The 22834-nt window shown below is 39.3% G+C and overlaps 2 protein-coding genes and 1 long non-coding RNA gene across 4 annotated transcripts in view; 1 reads left to right on the forward strand and 2 right to left on the reverse strand.

The window, feature by feature from the left end:
* The window catches only part of jak1 (Janus kinase 1), a 29726-nt gene extending 20925 nt beyond the window's left edge, over positions 1–8801 (reverse strand). Inside the window, exons 1-2 of one of the 2 annotated variants that reach the window (XM_005743280.1) lie at positions 8522–8801; positions 293–501 (exon numbers count right to left, since the gene is read on the reverse strand). In XM_005743280.1, the coding sequence (XP_005743337.1) occupies positions 293–494 (202 nt within the window). In that variant the 5' untranslated portion in view covers positions 495–501; positions 8522–8801. Of the gene's footprint in view, positions 1–292; positions 502–8517 lie in introns of both variants that reach the window. The other variant, XM_005743279.1, reaches the window with a different exon arrangement.
* Positions 8802–17194: 8393 nt separating this feature from the next.
* Positions 17195–22828, forward strand: ak4 (adenylate kinase 4). Its single transcript, XM_005743284.1, has 6 exons — positions 17195–17499; positions 17575–17729; positions 18411–18530; positions 20700–20872; positions 21631–21749; positions 22337–22828. Exons 2-6 carry the CDS (start codon positions 17588–17590, stop codon positions 22461–22463), a joined length of 681 nt encoding a protein of 226 aa, XP_005743341.1. The 5' UTR covers positions 17195–17499; positions 17575–17587; the 3' UTR covers positions 22464–22828.
* The window catches only part of LOC106456355 (uncharacterized), a 9400-nt gene continuing 5982 nt past the window's right edge, over positions 19417–22834 (reverse strand). Inside the window, exon 3 of the long non-coding RNA XR_001290502.1 lies at positions 19417–19982. This is a non-coding gene — a long non-coding RNA (uncharacterized LOC106456355). The remainder of the gene's footprint in view (positions 19983–22834) is intronic.

Consider the following 22834-nt stretch of genomic DNA (forward strand, 5'->3'; position numbering starts at 1 on the left):
TAAACAGAGACAAAAAGAAGTGTACTTTTGCTTAATATACTTTTCTGATTTTGACAAAATCTAAAACTTGACAGTCAGCATATGTAAGATTGCACGCAATAGGTATAAGATTAAAGCTAATCATTATTAATAACTTTATGCTTTTGTCTTTTGAATCTGGATAACCCATTTTACTATATACTATATTCAGTTACAGAGAAAAAAGGAAAATACACTCTTAATTACTGCAACAGGAAAAGATTAAATCAAAGAACTGGCAAATGACAATTCTGTAAACAAGTCAGCCACTTACAGCATTTCTTGGCAGCGTCCACGCAGAGGTTCTCAGCAGTGTAGTGGCCTTTTGGGTATTTCAGTGGGTCAATGTCAAATCTGTAAAAGTGGATTTCCAGGCCTTTAATGGAAGCAGGTGAGGAAGAAGTCTGGGGTTTCCTAGGTTTCCTCATCTTCAAACAGAGTTGCCTGCCCAACTCCATCACGTACAAAGTTGGCATTCAGACCCTAAAGAAGTGAAATAAAAAAAATTAAAATAAACCAGAAAAAACGGGGTAGGGGTAGGAAGTGGGAATGTTAGAATCACATTTGGAAATTCTTAAAATTTTGGTCTGTGGAGAGGAAAACTGTGAAAATTTACTGTGCTGACAGAATGAAGAACAGGACAGGCAACTCATACAAGCTTCATGTACCACAGGTTCCTAATGATTATTTCCTGTTTCTAGTTGAGGAACAGATATTTTGCATCCTCTGCCACTGTCAGGGATCACATATTCAAACTATAATATTTAATCTAATTAATATTTTAGTTATTTTGTAATGTGTTACTCTGTACATATTTTAATATACAGTTTTTGTTCTCTGGCAGCTCTAATGCTATAACATTGTGACCATAGTCACATGATAACTCATTGAAAACTTCAATTATATTCAATATTCTACTAATGGTCACAGCTTTTCAAACTTTAGTTCTTCTTACTTAGTTGTATTGCCTTAAAGGAAGTTCACTATCTTAAACTAATTACTAAATAAAATCATTATAAGCTTGAGAGCACCACAAGAACTAACTTTGCAGTTATTTAACAGTCATTCCCATTACAGCATAAGTAATTATACAACGTTATTGAACACAACAGCAACCTGGTCTTAAAGTCAGCCAGTCAAGACGAACTGCTCAAGTTCAAAGTGAAAAAAGGTGACTTAAGTGGCATGGATGTTTATATCACATAGGCTGGGCTGACAATTACTTATATTCAACAGAACCATGTCTATGGTTTACAGAAAAAATATCCATTGAGTGGCAGTTCTGCAGAAGTGTCTTGTAGTTGTCAGTGTTGATTGGCCAGACTGCTTCGATTTGATGGGAAGGCAACGGTAACTAAAATAAAAACGTGTTACAACCAAGGTATGTAAAAGAGCATACTTTGAAGAGCAACATGTGAAACCTTGAAGCTGGCAGGCTAAAGCAGCAGAAGACCATAATGGGCACCACTCCTGTAAGCTCAGAACAGGAAACTGAGGCTACAATTCACAGGGCTCACCAAACTTGGACAATAGGAAATTGGAAAAATGCTGTCTGGTCTTGTGAGCCTTTATTTGTCCTGCAACTTCCAGATGGTTGGGTCATAATTTGGAAAACCTTCCATTCTGCCTTAAACCAAAGATTCAGGCTGCTGCTGCTGCTAGTGGTGGTGTGGGGGATTTTCTTTTCTTAGTGCACTTAGGGGTTATTATTACTAACTGACCGTTGTTCAAATACCACAGTCTACCTGAGTATTGTTGCTGTCCATCCCTGTATATACCACCATGTATGCATTTCATTTAGATTTCATTTTAGATGAAAATGAGATCACTGTACACAAATGCCATTCACAGCTACTAGTAGGTCTCAACCCAATAGAGCATTTTTGGGATGTGGTGGAACGGAAGATTTGCAATCAACTGTTCTGCAATAGCGGAGTGATGCAATCATGTCAATAAGAACAAACAACTCTGAGGAATTTTTCTAGCACCTTGTTGAAATCATGCCTATCATAATAAGATGTGCTGAACAGAACAGGTTAGGTTTAGGATTTAAAATGTAAAGTGTCACATTTTCACCAATTCTTTTTTTGAACAACATGGTCTACGTGCTATATAGATTATTTAAGGTTGGCAGAGTCCAGGAGAACCACTACTATGACATGTTCAATTCAATTCAATAAAACTTTATTGATCCTGAAGGTTGACCCCGAAGGAAATTGGGTTAAGGCTGCCGACCTTTGCCAGCGCCGACTTACCCTTCTGACCATACATACATTACACAAACATCACATGGGGAAGACGGGTCACAGAGGTATAACAATGGAAAATGCACCACATGAGGAAAGATAAGGAGAAAAAAAATAACTCCCCCCCCAGACTGAGCTTCAACAGGGAGATCAGTTTGAGAACAGAAAAAAAAACACCTCTGCACATGAAAAAAAACTCTAAATACGTCAAAGAAACACATGACAAGCAACAGGGGTGGGTAAAGGGTGAGAGACAGCCGATTTAGACAGTACATCCGGGCCTGCAGCCTGTGCGCTGGTCTCCTTGATCCACCGTCAGCATTGGAAGGGAATAAGCGTCGAAGGCGTTTGGAAAGGGAGGGGGGTGAGTGTGTGCATATCAGTGTATATGTATGTGTGTGCGTGTCCAGAGTTCAGCTGAGACAGTGTCCTTCACCCTGCTAGGCTAAGTAAACAGTCTTCCAGCCAACCCAGGTGGCCTGGATGTTCTTCACATCTTCCAACAGGACAACACGTTCTCACTACAGAAGCAGACCAACAAACCAAGAGAGTATGTGTTTTAAGACCCCAGAGAGCCACGAGATTTGAAATCACAGCACTTTCTAGCAGATTCCCGTACAGCAAGTGGGGAAGGGCTTTAACCATGCAATGCTTGAGTCAAGTGCACATACATCAACCAGCATGCAGCCTGTTTCAGTTGCTCCTGCTTTTTCTCTTTACTTGCACTTTTTTCTTATTTATTTCTTTGTCCTTTACTTAGTACTTAGACTGTTTGTCTACATAATTTCCTCAGTGATTATTAAAGTATTCTGATTGTCAGTTTTTCACCACAAGAACTTCTGCTCTCAACATACACAATTAACAAAACAATTAACTATTATTCAGCATGGAATACAACACACTTCTAAATAAAATAGTGCATAAAAGCCCAGGCACGGGAGCAACGATTATTGGAAAAAAAGACAAACTTGAATTTAACCTTAAAGACTGAATTAAGCCTCACTTGACAAATTAAGAACAAAAAGGTCATCAGGAGCAAAGCACAAAATAATATTTGGTTTCTGGAATTTGCTGCCAATACTTCACGTATACGCCATGATGAGCTTGAGCAACTTTGAGTTTTTTGTTTACCGAGAGATATCAACATCCTGCAAGAAGCTGACATTCCAGCAATCCCACCTCACCACAACTCAGCACCCAGCTTAGGCACACAGCAGTACCATAACTAGCCTTGTTCTCAGTTAACTCAGTTTTCTGTATTGATACAATTAAAAATTCACTGTATTGCTGCATTTATCAACTATGCTGCACATTTTTCCCTGCATGCTCTCGTTTCAGAGTCATTCGTTAATCATATTTCTTTGTTTTTTTATTGTAGCATTAAAAATAAATATTTAACATTTAATTGCGTTTGTTTATCTATTTACGTCTCAGTCTCTTTGTAGCCTCTATTTAGAGAAAATTTCCCTTCTAAAGTTTCTTTTAGCTACTTAAAAGAGAAAAACTTCCATTTATTAATCATTCTAGGGCTACACTTCATAACGCTGACCTCCTAACGCTATATATCCCTATCAAGCTCATATCCGTATATATTACTGTTATTATTATTGGTGGTGGTGTTTAACAATTCCACTCAATGCCATATCCCCCGCATTAAGCTTGTTTCCCCTACACCAGCTTTCATCTAGCACTTATAATTTCTCATCACTTTTCATCACTGTTACAGCTGAGTTTCTTAAGAAGAGAATTTCAATGACTCATTCTTTTTATTTGTAACTCAGGCAGTGTTCCTCTGAGCACTGAGTGTGTGAATGTGAGAGTGAATGAATAGTGGAACTGTAAAGCGCTTTGGGTGCCTAGAAAAGCACTATATATATGCAATCCATTATTGATATTATTATTATTATTACTTCAGTTATCATCAGTACTTTAGAAAGTCACTATCCCTTTTTTGTTTCATATTAAAATGTAAAAATGCATAAGATGTATTCATGAGAAATACATTTTACAACAAACAAAGTTCATCCTAATGATAAACACAGTTTATCATGAAGTTTATCATAAAGCAAACACAAATGACATGGCAGCAAACTTGTGACACCAGTTCGATGAGGCTTTTGCAATGATTACGCCACTACTTTCCACAGCAGTTGAAAAAACAAATTGTTAAGCGCTGGTTCCCTCGGTAACTTCACGTCTACATTATGTCTGAAGCATTTTTTTTTTCACCGAACAAAACAAGACCTTGGAAGAGTTTATGATGTTACGATTGTCTGACAGTAAAAGCTGAATTTTCTGAGGTGTGGTTAAAATTAAAAGTCTTCACAAAAGTCAGAACAAAGAATGCCTCTACTTGTGCCCACATTTTCATAGAAAAAAAAAGACAGAATGTGTTGCCTTAAAGCTGCAACAGTGGATGTATTAGTCACCACCAGCCTTGTCGTTAATGTTCCCCTGTGATGTTCTGCAGACAGGAGTCATACTTGACACAAGCACTGTAGCCCTAACCTTTCTCAACATTATCCATCTATGTGTGACAATGCAAAAGTCAAAACCAATCCCATTAAACTGCCATTAACCTCCCAACTCCCAACCCAAATACAAAGTCCAATTGCGCATGTGTCCAAGTGTAACAATAAAGTAATTAACAGTTCTTTTTTTCCAGCATTTCTAATAGTAACACATTTAAAGGAAACTATATTGTTCACTACACTGAGAAAGGAATACTTTGAGCAATGCCCTGATATGATTCATGTGTGAAAACCACTAGCAATATATCTGCAAAGTGCTTGACGGGACTCCTCTAACTGCAATTCAGGTTCTTATTCTATTGGAGAAGTGTAAGAAGTGAGTTCTATTCACGTTGTATCAGCTATTGACGAGTTCTGTTGAATGTGGAAAATGATGAGGCAATGTAGTTAAGATATTTGTTAGAAAAGTTAATGTCAAGACATGCTCAGCATGTGATGCATACTTTGCTACCTGTGCTCAAAGTATTACGAACAACAGAGTTGGAGGTGGACAAACTATGGGACGAAACCATTTCCTGATTTCCCCAAGCATATGTTGTAACGAAAAACACATTTCCCACCGACATCCTTATGTCTGTGATATGTCCACACAGGTCAACATAATACAGACTATACAGGCTAGACATGTTTTTACTTACGTTCCTATAAACTCAATTACATTTGAAATGTTGTGTGGATCACTTAGGCAGCATAGGGCGCTAAATGCACACTTTACATTACTGTATAACTTACAGTTCATGCATTAACCATCCACAATGAATCCAAAATGATGAAATCACTGGTCACTTTTCCCTAACTACTGAAAACTAAGACTGTCTGATTTAAAATGGATTTAAATATGGATTAAAAGCACCATGAGAACAAATTCATGTGAATATCAAGAAAGTGAAAATGGAAAAAAAGAGCTTTTTTTCCCCCCCCTATGACATTCTACTGTTGCATACATGTACTATAGCTGCATTCAAGCAAGCACAGGTGTTTATGAGTTTTATGGAGTGCAATTAAAATGTTACTTGGATTATCAGATGGAGCTCCAGTGCTACACGAGCAAATAAGAGCATAGCCTACATTGTCAGTGTTTGCAAAGACCAAAATCCAAAGTCCTTCATGGGACAAATTTTGTAAACCAGTGCTTGCCAGTAGACTGCTGGAACCAACCTATTATATCAGAATCAAACTAAAGGAAGTCAAATGGTCCTACCTGTGACTGAGTACACAGGCCACACAATTGCCTTCCCTAGTCTGGGCCTCACACCCCACCGGATGATGTGGTTTCTCTCACCATCTCAATACCTTTTCTTTCTTTTTCAGTTGAATTCTATTCAAATGTCAAGTACATTCGGTGCCCAAGACAAGTTTTTTAAAGGGAACCTATTCAGCTCATTTGCAGTTTACAGTTGGCTCTACAAAGTAGCTTTGCTTCATAATTCAAAATAATGATAATAATATCCATCTTATTTTGGGGATCCCCTATGTTTATCCTGTCAGTAAAAAAAAATCCTTTTTAGCTCCTCACCCATTTCATTATGGGTTTATAATCAGCTCAAATGATTAATCAGTTAACAAATAATTGGTCTACTGATCAACAACTTTTAGCTATAGCTCAATTACAGTTTAATTATTAATGCTGTAAGACCAAGAAGTACTGGGTTCTGACAGCAGTATTAATCCATTATAAGGGTCTAAGGAAAGTCAAGCAATTAGAAGATCATTTAAGTGGTGCCCAATTCTACGAAAGACTTAAATTTTACTTTCTGTTTCAGATGATTCACATTCAATCTGTTACTTTTGTCATAATCATATGACTTGTGTCTAAGCCACAACACAATGAGTCAAAAGATAAAAGTATTTTCATAGACTGTTCATTAACCTGGCTCTGTTTTATTTTCTGTTAATTTATGGAAGCATGACGAAGTGATTGGATGGCAAGGGATACAGACTTTGTTTTTATTATAGGTTAGTTATTATTTTTGAATCCTATGTTATGTAGTTTAGAAGGTGAAAAAAATACATTCCAGACCACATTTTTTAAACATTTATCAGTATGGAATTAATAGAATTAAATCTTTACCATACAGTACCTGCACTTAAGATTTCAGAAGAAACTAATAATAAGACAGAAAAGAAGTAGGTAATGAGTGAAACTAAACTTAAAACAAAAAGAAAAAAAAAGGAAGGACCATTTTGTAACAATTTTTAATTAGGTATCAATAATGTGTTACATAAGTGTCTCACTTAAATAACAATACAGAGAAACTCAAATATGGTCAAGCATTACCATCAAAAGTGCCACTTAGCTATCAGGAGAAAAAGTCATCATAACTTGCTCTTTGATGTCAAATATCAGGGTGAATACCAAAAGGTGGGCATACCGAGATCAACAATATCAAAGTAAAGTTCAACTGTGATCACGTTTCCATATGTATGCACATTAAAAAATGTCATCAATAATCTTTTTGAATTACACTAATCTATTCATCATTTTTGGTTATCATTGCAGATAAATCTGCTGCTTGTTCAATCAGATCAATAAATTTTCGACCAAAAGTACAGCTGGGGAAAAGCTCTAGGAACTATATTCTAATTAATGTTCAACATGCCTCTTTGGTTATGTGTTTTTTTGTGTGCTGTGGATCAAAAAAAAAACATGTGCCCACCTCTGTCAGCCTCAAAGCCACTTACCTTTCACTGCGTGGCTTTATTTTACTTAATGTGACATTTCCAGCCTGAAACAGGAGTTTATTTTCACTTACTATCACTGGACCAAAGGCTTCTGCGTCAGTTAATTGTCTGGTCTACTGTGTGGGTTATACAAAACGTCAAAAATCGTGGGAAAGACCCATCACGAGTTCCCAGAATCCAAGCTAAATGTCTTGTCTACAACAATGAAACAACAACAACAAAACAACGGCAGTAGCATAAATCACAAACAGGAAAACAGAAATAATCACATTTGAAAAGATGAAACTAGTGGCTTTGTCATTTTGCTATAAAAAAAAGAAAGAAAAGAAACGTCTTTAAAAAAAAACGTGTAGATTTGATTTATAAACTGATCAGTCGACTGTAGTGTACTAATTTCATGTGGAGGATACAAAATTAATCCCACATGTGTTTGTTCTCTTCTAATGAATACAATTCATAAAAATGCCGAAGCCAATCATTTTATGTAATTCTGCCTTTTCTGTGTTAGTCACCTCTGGGTCCACTTTGTCAGATACAAATCCTGAGATTAACCATTATTACCAAATCCTTTATAACAATCCTAAACACAGAGTATCCATGTCAATCTAATCCACGATTTTCCTTGACATGTTGTTAAATGTTTAATGGAACATAATGGACTCTTTTTGTATATTACGGTAAATCGGATTACATAAATTGTGTAATACATATGCTAATAATTCGTCCTCGCTTTCCTTAAGCCTACTAATCCTTCACCGTACTTCTGTATTGTTTAAATAATATAATTATAGTTTAACCCACCTTCCTGTATTGTGACAGGGACAATGGAGGCGGTGCCATTCCTATCAAGTGCATTGACGTTGGTTAACGTGAGCATGCTAGCTAGTAAGTTAACTTAGATTGCCAAAGAAAAGCCCAACGCCAACATTTTTACTCTTGGCAGCATCGGAGAATGATGATAAACGACAGGATGTGTTTAACAGACCAGAAGACGTGCTCTGTGTTCGACGGAAATATTTAATAAACGGTTATTTACTCACCTACCAAGCTTGGCCAGACAGCTGGCAAGTTACTTCCGTTTCGTTTTGTACATTAGACGCGTCGACCAAGTCGGTGCACTTTCTCTAAAAGCTTCGTGAGTATCAGATGTTGTATATTAATTCCAAAACGTCCCAAAAAAGTATAAATATCCCAAAGAAAAGCGGTGCGAAGTTAATTCCACAGTTTCCCCCGTTAGTATACCGTATTTTCTGGCGGTGGAGAAAACAGCCTTCCTCGACTCTAGCTCTAACCCTTCCTGACAAGAAACGTCCCCTTCCCGAAAACGACGCAGTGGCTGGCGGTAAAAGCCGGCAGCTGATTGGCTGTGAGACCTTTCACTGGAGATGACGACACAAGTCCTTGAGCGGCGATAAACATACATTAAACTGTTATTCACACTTTCTGAGCATTGTGGGTTACTTACAGCCGCAGATTTAGCTTAAACGACGTGATGATGATGATGATACAGAAAGAAAAAAAACTCAAGTAAAATTAAACAATGAACTGATGTATTTATTAACTGCATTTAATATCTTCGATGCAAAAATGCCAAGGAATGTCAGTAATGTAAGTGACTATGCAAAAGTAAAACCCAGCTTTCACTCATCCTCTTTCTTATCCGCTTACAACTATGGAAGACGCATTTAGATTCTCCATCTAAGAACCAATACAACACTGTAAAATTAGTCCATTACAAGCCATGCGTTTAAAGCTTCTTATAGGTTAAGTGAATGAGCAAAGATTTATATAAAAAAGAAAGATTGGGAATTATATTAAAGTATTCAAACTCATTATTCATCACTTGTAACTGCTGTGCTCCAGCAATTAGAGCAGATGGAACTACCTACAACTAACTAGCTAGCTAACTAGCTGAAGCTGTGCCCACCCCCTACACACACACACACACACACACACACACACACACACACACACTTTTTTTAAAAAAATAATAAGGTAGACTTTTAACTAATTATTCCCCAAAATGGTCATTTAGCTGAGACACACCTTTAAGGGGCCAATCAAAACGCTGGTTTGATATTCAACAGTGTGTTTTTTTCCCGAAAAACTCTGGCTGGTCTCTAATGAAACAAAAATCTAAGTTACTACAAAAGCACGTAATGGCGCTAAAGTACAAATAGAAGCAGAGTAAATACATAAAGTATTTACTTGTGAAATGTAGTGAATGAGAAGGAGACAGGTGTAACAGTGAAAATGCATGATGTGGTGTAAGTGAAGGTGGATAAGATTAAATAACTGAGGTTGACCATTGTGACACCGTTATTATCTCAGTTACACTGGCTTCCTGTTAAATTTAGAGTTGATTTTAAGATCCTGGTCTTGACCTACAGAGCTGTGCACGGACTGCACCTGCCTACATCTTTGATCTGCTACAGCCCTATGTCCCTAGCAGGTCTTTGAGGTCATCTGATCAGGGCTTACTTGCTATAAAAAACACTAAGAGGAGGACTAAGGGTGATAGAGCTTTTGCCACTGTGGCCCCAGACTGTGGAACTCTCTCCCCCAAGCATTAAGAACTGTGGACTCAGTAGCTGTTTTTAAAAAACAACTCAAAACTTCTTTTGGTTAATTTTATGCCTGTTTTATTTTCTCTTTTTAAATCTTTTTATGACTTGTAATCTTATGTGCAGCACTTTGTGATTCTGTCTTGAAAGGTGCTATATAAATAAGAATTTATTTATTTATTTATTCATTCAAAGGAACAGAGTGCACAAGAGAGGTGAAGCCAGTGGAGATGAGTGTTGGGTGATATGTAAAAAGAAGGATAGCAGCAAGAGAAAAAAAAGGAAGGTTTACAAGATGGTTGTGGGACCCTGCAGTGATGTAATGATTGGAGGCAGTGGCAATGATGAAGATGTTAAAATTTTTACCCAGAGTGAGCAGGATGGACAGGATAAGAAATTAATACATTATAAGGATGTTAGAGAGGCAAGGTTGAGATGATTTGGGGGTGTGGAGAAGATTGATTTGCCAGGCAGGAGTTAAAGAAAAGGGCATCACAGAGAAGATTCCATGTACACATGGAAGGAGGACATGCAAACAGTTGGTGTGATAAAAGGATGAAGGCTAAGATGGAGACAGACAATCTGCTGTGGCAGCCATTACAGGAACAGCTGAAAGAAGAAGGAGGAGGAGGAGGAGGACGGCAAAGAGGAGGAGAATTAATAGAAGTGTATCAACACTGATGTTTTTGATTTCATAACTCAGTTGATGACACTTTGCTCAAAAATACTCTATTATACCCCCTTAATATTCTCAGTTCAACTCTGAACTTAAATACTATAAATGACACTATAATAATAATAATAAAAAAAACCCTTAAGAACACAATAAGGAGACTGCCACAATCCCCTTCACTGAGTCCTGGATTCAAGGTCCATGATGAGCACTCAGTGTTCATTTTAGAGTTAAATCCCTCAACAACAACAAAGAAAATAGAAAAAAGAAAACCAAAAGCTTGGCGTTCTGAGAATCACTGATCTCTTGAATTCATTCATTTCACTGTAAAGCCCACTTTCAGTGCATGTGTCAGAGGCTTAGTTTCCATCACTCCTGCTACTCATATTGCCAGATTTCTCGTCTGCATTGCTTGTGATTAGCTATATTTGAGTTTAGTCACCTTTAGCTGAAACTTGATGTGAGCACTGGAGAACATCCTGACTTCAGCAGAAAAGCTGAGATGTACAGTAAGCTATGTAAAGTACAAGTTCACCAACTGCTGTGGTACAGACGGCGAGGCTTATCATTCAATCTTTGCCTTTCTGTAGGTGGCACTTTCTTCTAGACCGCTATTTTCAGATTGTGTTTCCAGAATATTGCATGCGTTAATATCCCATTTTTTTCTTGTAACTAACACCAAGGGGACGAATGCTGTGTTCTTTTGATTGTGGTTTGTTCACGGCCTCTCTGTCTGTGCATTCCCATACCAAAGAAATACCTGCAAGCTATGGATATCACTTCATTCCCTTTGCAAGCACTTCCCCTTATCTGTTTTCCTTCAGGTGTAGCTGCAATCATCTGACTGGCAGCCGGCATGTACACCAGCTCTGTGATTACACAAAGAGCAACTCAAACATGGTTTACATCTAAAATCATGTGTCCTACAATTGTAACTAGTGAGAAAGGCTTCCTTGGAAGGTACAGAATCCAGGAAGTGTGCAGAAATGTGTGACTAACTGTCTTCTTAGAGCTAAGAATCAGCGAGTCATCGTCTCTGGGTGATATCAGCGCTCAGAGAAAAATGGAGTTTCCCTGCTGAGTGCAGACAAAGGATCAAACAGCAATGCTGGGTGATTGTGTACAGATACTGATATGTGTTTCAGAATTTTTAAACTGCACTGTCACGAGTGTCCCTGTAAACACAGACACTGACTTTAAGCCCCTCTGTGTAGCATTTATAATGGGTTTAGAACTCACAAACACAAATGTAGAAACGCATTTGCAGCTATAAGGAGAGTTTAAGCGAGTAATGATATAGTTTGTCTTATGGAGACATATTTTTATGGTTTATTCACAGCACAAAGCTCCACTTGTGTGGCTAGAATGCAATTGCATTTACAGGACATCAAATGTTGCTCTAGTGCACATGAATGCTAAAAATGCAGCAGCAGAAAGCGTAGCCAAAGTAGGCTTATCTCGACCTTTTCCTCTCACATTAATGAAACTGTGAGAGTTGGCTTCACAGCAGCAGTTATCAGCTGTGAGTTACCTGAACTACTGATGCAACACTGTCTGAGATGGGGATCAGAGTTGATAAAAAGAAGGAAGAAGAAGAAGAAAAGCATTTCTTCCTGCAACAACAAAGGGAGAAAGGAAAGCTCCTGAAAGACGTCTTTTTTAAAGTATGTGGCTCATATGAAGGGGAGGGAATTCCCTCGGCACATCCAAGCAAGCGCAATTACTGCCACACATTAAAGGAAGTATGAGGAGAAATTCCCTCATGGTGGAGGGTCATAGGAAGACGCTGTCCTCGTCTCGAAAGCGACTTTAAATGTTTTTTTTGTTTTGGTTTTTTTTGTTGTTGCGTATTTTGTTATCAAAACACAGCCTTGCCACAATGCAGCACGTATAGCTCCGAGTGAGAAAAACACGCGACTCGAGGCGGGATTTAGCAGATTGAGGTTAACGTGAGAGAAAAACAAAATAAGTATCATGACTCTTCAGGGGCTTTCCGCAGCTTCAGCGGCAGCATGTACCCTTTACATACGAAGGACAGGTGCAGAGTGACCCCGCGGTTTATCAGACATGACTCAAACAGTGCTTGCATTATTCAAAATAGTACGTTCCGAAAAAAAAGAAGTGCGATTCGTTTTTTGGAGCGAACTGGCATCGATAGATCGCAGATTACAGCGCAACTGTGCGCAAACTGAGTCACCAAAACAACAACTCGGTAGTTCGTACTAAAATGGATGCTCGCTCAAAGCCGTTGTGTTGTTATTCACGCAGTATAATGGAAGGAAGGAGTAGTCTCCTTCTATTAGCAAAACTGGATGACTGAGCAAAAACAAAACAACAACAAAACTCCACACTTTCATGTCATTTCACGTCTTCCATGAGTCACTAGAAGTGAACCCGGCTTTAGTCCAGAGGAATTCAGCAGCAGTTCTTTACTTTATAAGGGTTCACAAACGGATTACACAACACAGAAACATTTGTGTGCTTCTGCTTCAACCACACCACAAAGCGCTATAATAATACTAGTAATACGACTACTAATAATGGATCTGTAGCGACCCCTGTTGGCAGCAATGTGAAACTAGTTGCCACCAGCGTTTCCAGATCGGGACCAAATACAGCTTCTTCTACTTGAGCAGTTATTTTTAATCACTCTCAAATGATCGAGCAATGCAAAGCTCGTTCATATTTAAGGTGGTGAATATGAGGCATTCATGCTTCCAGTGTTTTAAATGCTTATTAGACCTTTATGGTCATAGTTAGGAGAACCTCCATAAACTGAGTTTGTGCTTATGAATTCCAGTAGAAGGCTAAACTGCAGGATTCATTTGTGTTGGGTGTGTTAAGTAAGTACAATGCGTCTGTTTGCTTCTAAGGAATTCACTGCGTCACGCCTGGGATGGTTCTGCCCTCTGATTTTTGTAAATTTTTCTTTTCTTCAAAAGTAAAGATTACGTTTACTTTTGTCCCAGAAGAACAATGAGAAAAAACAGAGCTGATTCTGCCAATGACGAACAAGGGCCACAAATTGTTAACAAATAAAAGAACTAAACAAAATACAAATGAAGTTGGTTTGGGTCAACGATGCTTGCATTCTTATCTAACGTGCTTTTCAATATTTGATAATAATGTTCAGTCGGCTCTCACGCAAGAGATAAAAAACCTATAAAGAACCCAAATCATCCATCTGAACTCAACTGCTTTTGTGTTGTTAGATATAAAGATGAAATATTTACTGACCTTTGAAAAGTTGAGATAGATTATAAATATTGTACTGCTGGGGAAAATAACTCAGCGAGGACGATCCTAAACTACAGATTTTGGCTCTGTGGCTTTTTGCTGAAGTGCTGAACACTGTTACAAATGTGCTGTTAGATTCAACCTGTGGATGTTATTTTGGAAATGAAAACACACACAGACACTTGGACATCCTTTACAAACTTTATTACTCAGCATATCACAACAAATGCCGTTTACATACCCACACTTGTCCACCTTCTCTTTGGTTCTTCTGCCTCGTTAGCCGAATGTGCCACTTTGACCACTGCACTAGTGTCAAGTTGGCAGCCATCCTTCAGTTATCACAGTACTGTACCTTCGATGGGGACAGCATCAGCACTGTGATAACTGAACCAGGGCAGCCTGTCAAATCTAGCAGTCCAAGACTTCACTCCACTTTGTCATCCACCAATAAAATCCTTGCTGTAGGTCAGCAGGTGCAAAGATAACATTCCATTTGCATTTTTTGCAGCTCGTTTTCTCCTCATGCAAAGCAAGTTTTACAAATTTCTTTTGCTTACAAATGAATCATTTGAAATAACCTTTCATTTACACACTAACAACCATGTAACGCAACATGTGATATTTATAAAGTGTCCTTTACACCAAAGGTCTTCAGCTCTCTAAACATGAGAAAACTGGTAAAATAATAAAGTCAGACAGAGGGAGGGGGGAAAAAGCAAACAAAACAACCTATATGTTTAAGAGAAACAAATATCTGGACCATGTGTAAAGTTGCAGACAGTTACAGTCACAGGATCCTCCTCATCCAGGCGTCTTCTGTATGAAATCCGTCTGAGAGCCAGATGATGCTACAGTAGTGTGTCAGTTTATTCAGGCTTTTTTGTTTTTTACCACCTGCACAATCAAACTAATGCCCCTCACTTATCGATGCTTTTAAAAGGCAGACTCTGCTATGCATTAAGCTATATCCTAATAATGTTTCTACACCCTTTTTTCCTTGCTCAGGTATGAGAGCTGCACAGTGAGAGTCACGGGTGCCTCGGTGGAAAGCTGTGAAAAGCGGTTTTCAGAAGGAAAGACGATTTTTTTCACAGGGGTTTTACCTGCCTTGAAAAGGGGGCGGGGGCAATTAATCATGCACAAGACTGCGCATGCGGTTTGATCCGCTCAGTTAGTCGTAGTCCTTGTTCCACATAAAAAAACAAAACAAAACCACTCGGGTTTTTCATCTTTGTTTCCATTTGCCACACACAAAGGCTAGCTAACGTTTCCCATCTTGAAACAACAACACTGCACTCCCTCACCGCCTTCCCGCCATGACTTCTTCGACACAAACTGCCTACTGTACATAGGCTATTCGTACCAGCACAAGGCCGAGTGATGTCAGACTTGTTATGATTCTCCTCGCGGGTTCCTCCCCTTCCCCCTCCCTCCCCCGCGCGCGCGGCGCGAGAAGCCTCTCGAGCAGTCCGGTCGCGTCGCTGGCCGTAGCTGCTCCTCCTCCTCGTCGTCTGCCCGCCCTCCGTACTTCATGTAAACAACTCCATTAGCCCCACTGCACAGGGGCACTATAGCCAAAAATAAATAGATAAATACAAAATAAATAAAAATGGCCGTGTCAGACGTGGACAGCAAAGCAACATGTGTAACAACTAGACAGAGCAGCGGTGTCAGGCTCGGAGCGACGTCTGCTGTTGGTAGTGACTATAAAAACAGTCCCTGTGATGAAAGCGCGTCCATATTGCGTAAACCCTTAATGTAAATAGTCGAGGAATGGCTTATAACCCACTAACAGTGAAGGCAGCAGGGAGGCCAGGAGTAAAGACAGTAAAGCGAACTAAAGAGGAATAAACACTGTCGAAGCTTGTCGTTGCCTTCTCCCCTCAAAGAAGAAAAAAATTAAAAGTTGGCCAAAGAGAAACAACACTGTTATTTACGTCAGGTCACGCAAACATGCACGCTTGTTTTCACTAGCGTAAATATGCACGTGAAAAAGCGACTTGATGCAAAAACACACATATATATATTTACACATAAGTGCAACGTTCGCAGTGAATATTGTGCAGCCAAACGTTAACGCCCAGCGTTGCACACACACCCCTTTTCTGGGCAAAAACAATCAGCATGCTGTGGAATCTAAATATAATCATTTCTTTTTAATTGCATCCAACTCGCATTTAACGTGTGACGAACAACGAGCTCGCTTACCTGCAATCCCCCTGTTTAACGCCCCGTGTTTACATGAATATTTTTAATGACGCAGCAAGACCACACAGAGCAACGTGATTGTCGCCATTTTTTGTTGTTATTGAATTCTCCAAAGCCATGTGACAAAAAAAAGCGAGAGAAAAAAAGATCGTGATTTTAAAATCAGGTTTCCGGTTTCGCGGACAAAAACTACTTTTCCGAAGCTAAAAAATTAAAAATAATAAAATAGAATAAAATTAAAAGGAAGGAAAAAAAAGGTTAATCTTCTGAGCTGCTGGTCTGATGGATTAGTCTGGTTATTCCACTGAAGACTCAAGGTTGTGCGCAGTATTTGACAGCTCCGGGACGCTGCCTCCGCCGTATGGCTCGCAACAAGTACTCCCTAGATTCCACCCGTGCGCAAATGTTTCGCGGAATGACGGCGTCTCGTTTGCTTGTTTCTGCGCCTCATGCCAGCAGTGCGAAAGCGTGAGAAATTAAGCGGCGTTGTAAAGGCTCCGATCGGCTGAAAATGCTGTCAACAAGTGGTGAAATCCAAGCATAACCAACTACTTTTAATGATTAGCGGGGTAACGAGCACGATTTTAAAGCAGAACTCTCACCATTGGTTTAAAGTGACCTTCCCACTGCGAAGCAATTAACTGTGTAATACAAATAAACCCACTTTTTATTTATTTGTTTTTTTTAAGACCGACAATAATTATTTTATTTTTTAAATAATCCTTTTCCTTTTTTCCTTGTTTTTTTTTGAATTTTATTTTGATGTATTTGTACCGCCTAGTGAGGTAAATATTATTATTTTAACACGTGGCTATGATAGATTGGCAGATAGAGGGATAGAACAGCAGTATTTCTTTTCTATGCCGTTGTTAAATATAATAATAAAATTAATGTAAACTTTCCCCTCTCTGTCTTAGAGTGACCCATTAGTCTACATATGTTTGTGGGCTGTATATTTAAAGAAAACTACAGTAACCAGTTTACCCTGCGACGTTCTCCCATCCGCATTTTTTCTGGATGAATGTGCGCAGTAAAATAGGGCGTTCTGGAGACTCCCTCATTCATTTGCAGACAAATCGCTAGTCTTAAAGACGAAGGCGTAGCGTAACGTATCCATAAGAGAGCCTGAAGAAAAAAGGGTGTTTCGACTTGATCCGAGTCTGAGAGCAGGATAGTCCCACTGTGCGCAGAAAGTGGGCTCTGTCTGCGTAAAGATCCACAGTCTCCAGAGATAGGCTGAAATTTACATTGGCAGAGTTTTTTTTTTTTTAAACCGCCCTAAACTTAGATCTATTTGATTGCTCATGCTTGCAACTGATGAGGAATTTAATTAAAAGGTGAGCCTATCTCTGTCTCTGACGCACAACCTGCAGAAGTGACATCTGAGCATCTTAGAGTTTTTGTTTTCACAGTAGCTTTTAAGATATGGCCAAGTTATTCCGAGCTGCTATCATGGGTCCACCGGGATCAGGGAAAGGAACGATATCCCAGAGGATTGCGCAAAGTTTTGGCCTGCAGTATCTGTCCAGTGGTCATTTTCTACGAGAGGGCATAGCGGCAAAAACAGGTAGGATATGCAAAGCAACCCAGACGGCAATACTGTGGTGTAAACAGGAAGAAACCGCGCGCAGAGGGAAAAGTTGATGCAACTCTTAATTTTCTTCGCTGCATATCTTAAATTCACGATCCCCCTTCTCCCGCGAATGCAAAAATAGCAAAAATACCAATCCTGCTAAGGTTGCAGGAGGAAGTTGTGCGCATTTGTTTGTGTCCACAGTTGTTTCACTGTAAACTTTTAGCCCTCTATCCAAACTGCACCGCGCAAGACATTTATTGTTACTATCGACTGTATCTGATTTCAGTCAAATTCACCCAGAGCACTAACTCCAGCAGTTTCTCCAAACAGCCTAAAACCGTTTCTTTCTTTCTGTCTTTCTTTCTTTTTTTTTGGTTTTTGCGTGCATGTGTCTCTCTGCACTTCCTCATTGTGGCTACAAAAGCACAGTCAGTTTAATTCCCAGCATGTGCCAAGCTCACACTGACAATAAGGTTTAGTTCACTATGGAGGGCTTAAGTAAAAACACATGTGCCTTAAGAAAACCTTGCTGCCATGTTTCAGGAAAATAAATAAATAAATAAACCTCCACACTGACACAACAAGCCCTGTCCTGTTTTGTTTAAGAACTTCAGAATCTGGAATCACAAACAGACACACGTTGTCTGTTTTCACCTGTCTGTTGTGTATCAGAGGCAGGCTTGCTGGTGAAGACCTATGTAGAGAGAAGCATGCTGGTGCCTGACCATGTGATGACCAGATTGATGCTGCCCAGACTGGAACAGCTGAGCGGTCACAGCTGGCTGCTGGATGGTAAGAAGAACTGGGTTGTTTTTTGTTACAGTGAATGCTTCTTTCTTTTCTTTGCTTTACTTTTTCATTAACACTTACATATAGCACCCTGCCCCACTACTCTGTCTTTATTGTTTGTAGTGAGGTTGGGAGGGATGTTTTCATGATGCAGCCTCATGGCAGTGTTAGGAACTGCCAGCTATCTTTCAAATCTGATTGGCCACCACTTGGTGCCACCCCTCAAATCCTGACACTGAAAGCTAGAGAGAGAAAAAAGAAGAAAGAAAGCAAAGACACACTTCTGCATTTTCAAAAATTAACCACAAAGAGTCATATGCTTTGGCTTTATTTAAATCTGAGGGGATTAAAAAATACTCTCCTCACTATTCTACATGTGTGAGTAATAAAGTTTTATGGTCTGATGACCTGGATGACTAAGAACCTTCACAGACTTTTAAGGTACTGATTTTGCAAGTGTGTGTACCCTGCTTCACTGGTAAAATAAAATGTAAAAAACACTTTCCCCTTTACAGGCAATAGCATTGTTCCATTACCTTTCACCCCCCCCCCCCCAAAAAAAAATATCACTTTTTTATGATATTCTAATCATATGCTAATAATCACATACTTTTCATCAGTCAGTCATTAATAGCAGTCTTTATACAGGATATTCATACTTTTGGAAGAACTTGTTACATGAATAAAGCGCTGACTTTGCAGGTTACCGTGTCTTTTTCAAGGTTGAATATTAGCCACTGCCATCAAGAGAAATGCAAAACATTGACGAAACAAGCTAGTGGGTGTTAAACCAATTCAAACCTTGAAGCATGATCACTAAACAAATAATTGAGCAAGAGGGAAAGCAAATCAAGGTTACACACACACACACACACACACACACACACACACACACACACACACACACACACACACACACACACACACACACACACACGCCTGCATTTCCTCGATCATGCCTCTATCATGCCTTTGATAGTCTGTGTTGCTGGTGCCAACTGGATATTTGGTTTTTACCATTCAAAGTTCATGTCATGCTTTCATTTACCTAGCTACATACATGCACTATAGACTCCCAGTCTTTGGCATGTCTTCAGTATTTTGTGTCTCTTTCTGTGTTGCAATCTTTGATTTAGTGCTTTTCTGTGATTCATTTGTGGGCTCTGGCATGGCAGCTCTAACCCTGGTGGTTAGAGTTGTAACGGTGCATTATTAACCAAACAAAAGAACAGGAGTGTTCGAGAACTGTCAGTTCTTGGACACAGAGGAAAGGTACAAACCAGGGACACTGTGTAATGTAACATTTAAGGTCAACTGTAAAAAAAAAGTGCATTGTCATAGCCAACAGAACTAGAAATACAGAATCCATTTGTAGATTTGACTTCTGCCATCGTACGTCCTTGAAAAACTTTGTATCGATTCCTTGTGTTCCGTAGGTTTCTTGGCTGGTGGTTTCTGAGTAAAAAAAGAGAAAGGAAGAAGTCTCCAGATAAAAATCAAAGCACCCAAAACAAATTTTTAATGTGCAAGTGTCATAACAAAAACATGGCATAAAATAGGGGCTGAGCCCCTCCTGAAGCCCGCAGTTGTCTCCACTGCTTTGACACCGTTTAGTTCCAGGTTGTTGTCTCTACATCAGGCTGTCAGACTGTCAGTTCCCCCCTGTAGGCAGACTCATCCCCACCTGAGATGGCCCCAATAAGGGTCATGTTGTCTGCAAACATCAGAAGTTTGAAAGCATAGTGATTGGAGGTGCAGCAGTTAGACACAGGCATTGGCAGCATGAATGAAAGGCGCTGGCTTGTCATTTCTGCTGGTGCTTGATAAAAGCCGTGTAACTGAAAGCTTCGGGGGTTTTTCACCCCATTCATTCACAAGTGCAAAATCCTGATATAATATCATGACTGCAAGCCATTCCACAGGAAAACTGTAAACACCTTCTGCCAGCTGGTGATATTAGCAAGAGGAAATAACAGCATCTGAAACTGTAAAACAGAATATTTCACGTGTACACTGTTTCTTACTCATGCTATTGACTGAGCTGTGATCATACCTTCAAAAGTGCACATTCACTTTTTAGTCTTTTAGCTAACTCAGTGTGTAACATTGGTTTTTCCTGGTTGACCACTCGATGACTCATGTTTTCCCTTCCCTCTCCCTGACTGTGCCTAGGTTTCCCCCGCACACTCGGACAGGCTTTGGCCCTCAACAATTTGTATCAGCTAGACTTGGTTATCAGCCTAAACATCCCCTATGAGACTCTCAAGGAGAGACTGAGCGACCGCTGGATCCATCCAGCCAGCGGCAGAGTCTACAACATGGGCTTCAACCCTCCCCGAGTGCAGGTGTCAGCAGCCTGGAAGTGGCAGCATAGCCACAAAGTTTGAAATAGTTTGGAATTTAGGTTTTTATTTTTTGTGTGGATGTTTCTTCCCGACGGGTTTTGTGTCATTGTGGGCTTTTTTTAAGCTGTTAGGGATTTAGTGCCTTTCTTCTACAGGGTGGAAACCTGCCAAAATGAAAGGCTGAAACCAGATTAGGGGGAGGATTGTTGCCACACTCCCGCACCACCACCACAGCTTTGTGATTAGTTTTCTTTAGTTTTTTTTTAAGTTTCCAAAGTCCCAGTTAGCACATAATTACAACTATCTTATCTTATATATAACTGACTTATCATTATCTTAAATATGCAATATTTAACATTGTGTGACTCATAGTGGTGTGACGTGAAGATATGAAGACTCCAGTGCACATTAGCGATTCACAAATATGATATTGTTGTTTTTACGGAGTATTTCTTATGGTTAAAATGTTCTTAAAACAACTGCATGTAAGCATGAACTAATTACAATGGAATCAGATTGCCATACTTTTATCTTATGTCGACTATAATATTCCTGAAAGTAAGCTCCTTAAGATCAATATATGGGTATCATGTTGACTGCATATTGTGGACGTAATGCAGCATGCCGAGGCAAATGCACTGTTGTTTGCTAATTAGTGTATTGTACTGTGCTTCAATCCCATTTGCAAATGTCATTTCACTGATTTGTGTTGTGTTTGCCTTTGCTGCGTTGTTGTAACCTTGCATTGCCTTCCTCAGGGTAAGGATGACATCACAGGAGAGCCACTGATTCAGCACGATGACGACAAGCCGGAGGCTCTGATGGCCAGACTGAGACATTACAAAGATGTGGCAAAACCCGTAATTGATTTGTACAAGTCAGTAAATACTTGCACTTCATTTGATCTTACTTTATATTTTGTTATTTTTGACATTTGTTTAATCATAGTCATATTTAAATAGCTTCTAGAGGAAATATAAAGTATGATAATTTAATACAAGTAATACAGCTTGGGTTTGAACATTACATGTATGTCTTAATGCATGCTCAATCATCCAGGTATGTAAATCTCCAAAAGTTGATTCTGTTCATCTGGACATCTTGAAACGCTTCTCCCACTAAAAACGCTACGTCCAGATGAACAGAATCAACTTTTGGAGATTACAGTTGCATGTGTGTGAATGTTTGGTCACAGAGCTTGAAATAAGTGACTTCTTATTACCCTACTTCATCTCTGCATTGTCAAGTTTGCATTAGTCACAGTTAGCATGACACGCCCAACTCTCAAATTATTGTCAGTTCAGTTGAAATGTGGGGAGTGTAGGAAGTAAGCTAATAGAAAAGTCAATACACTTGATGCATCTGTTCTAAATTGTCCATTTTGTGGTACAGCCTCCAGATAATGTAAGAACTGTACCCACAACCCGCTTTTCCTCTCATTAGTTCTCCTATTTCTTCACTCAGGTCACAAGGAATCCTGCACTCATTTTCCGGTACAGAGACAGACCGGATTTGGCCTTATATCAATTCTCTCCTCAGCACCAAGATGCACACACAGCCATCAGATACCTGCCAAGCTCAGACACCATGAGTCTACCCCGAATGAACAAAAAACCAAGGGGAAGGGGGGGAAGAAGTGCAGTGGTGCCTTTATGTACTGGCCTGGTGTCAGCTTTCGGTTTGGCCATTAAGAGTGAACTTTAGAACAATGGACCAGGTCACTGACACACATGTTTCTCATTGACTGTCCAGTTTTCCAAACGAAAGATTGTATGAAAATTTTCAAAGACTTATAGAATGAAGATTGTGACAAATTCAGATTCAGAATCCTGACAGTAAAACATTCAAGATCGTTCAAGGCTGCTAAAAACCAAAATGCTTAAACATCCAAATTCTGCACAACACTTTCATTAATCAGTTTATCACACATGAATTTTGATCTTCAGTTGCTCCGACCCAACC

This window comes from Pundamilia nyererei, unplaced genomic scaffold (genome assembly GCF_000239375.1).
Source record: "Pundamilia nyererei isolate P.nyererei 1_Seehausen unplaced genomic scaffold, PunNye1.0 scaffold00130, whole genome shotgun sequence".
Classification (NCBI taxonomy): Eukaryota; Metazoa; Chordata; class Actinopteri; order Cichliformes; family Cichlidae; genus Pundamilia; species Pundamilia nyererei.

Excerpts from the sequence above, each read along its gene's own strand:
- ak4 (XM_005743284.1), top strand. The coding sequence starts at position 17,588 with ATGGCCAAGTTATTCCGAGCTGCTATCATGGGTCCACCGGGATCAGGG. Across the intron at positions 17,730-18,410 it reads GGGCATAGCGGCAAAAACAG|AGGCAGGCTTGCTGGTGAAG; the intron begins GTAGGATATGCA and ends GTTGTGTATCAG. Across the intron at positions 21,750-22,336 it reads CCCGTAATTGATTTGTACAA|GTCACAAGGAATCCTGCACT; the intron begins GTCAGTAAATAC and ends TTCTTCACTCAG.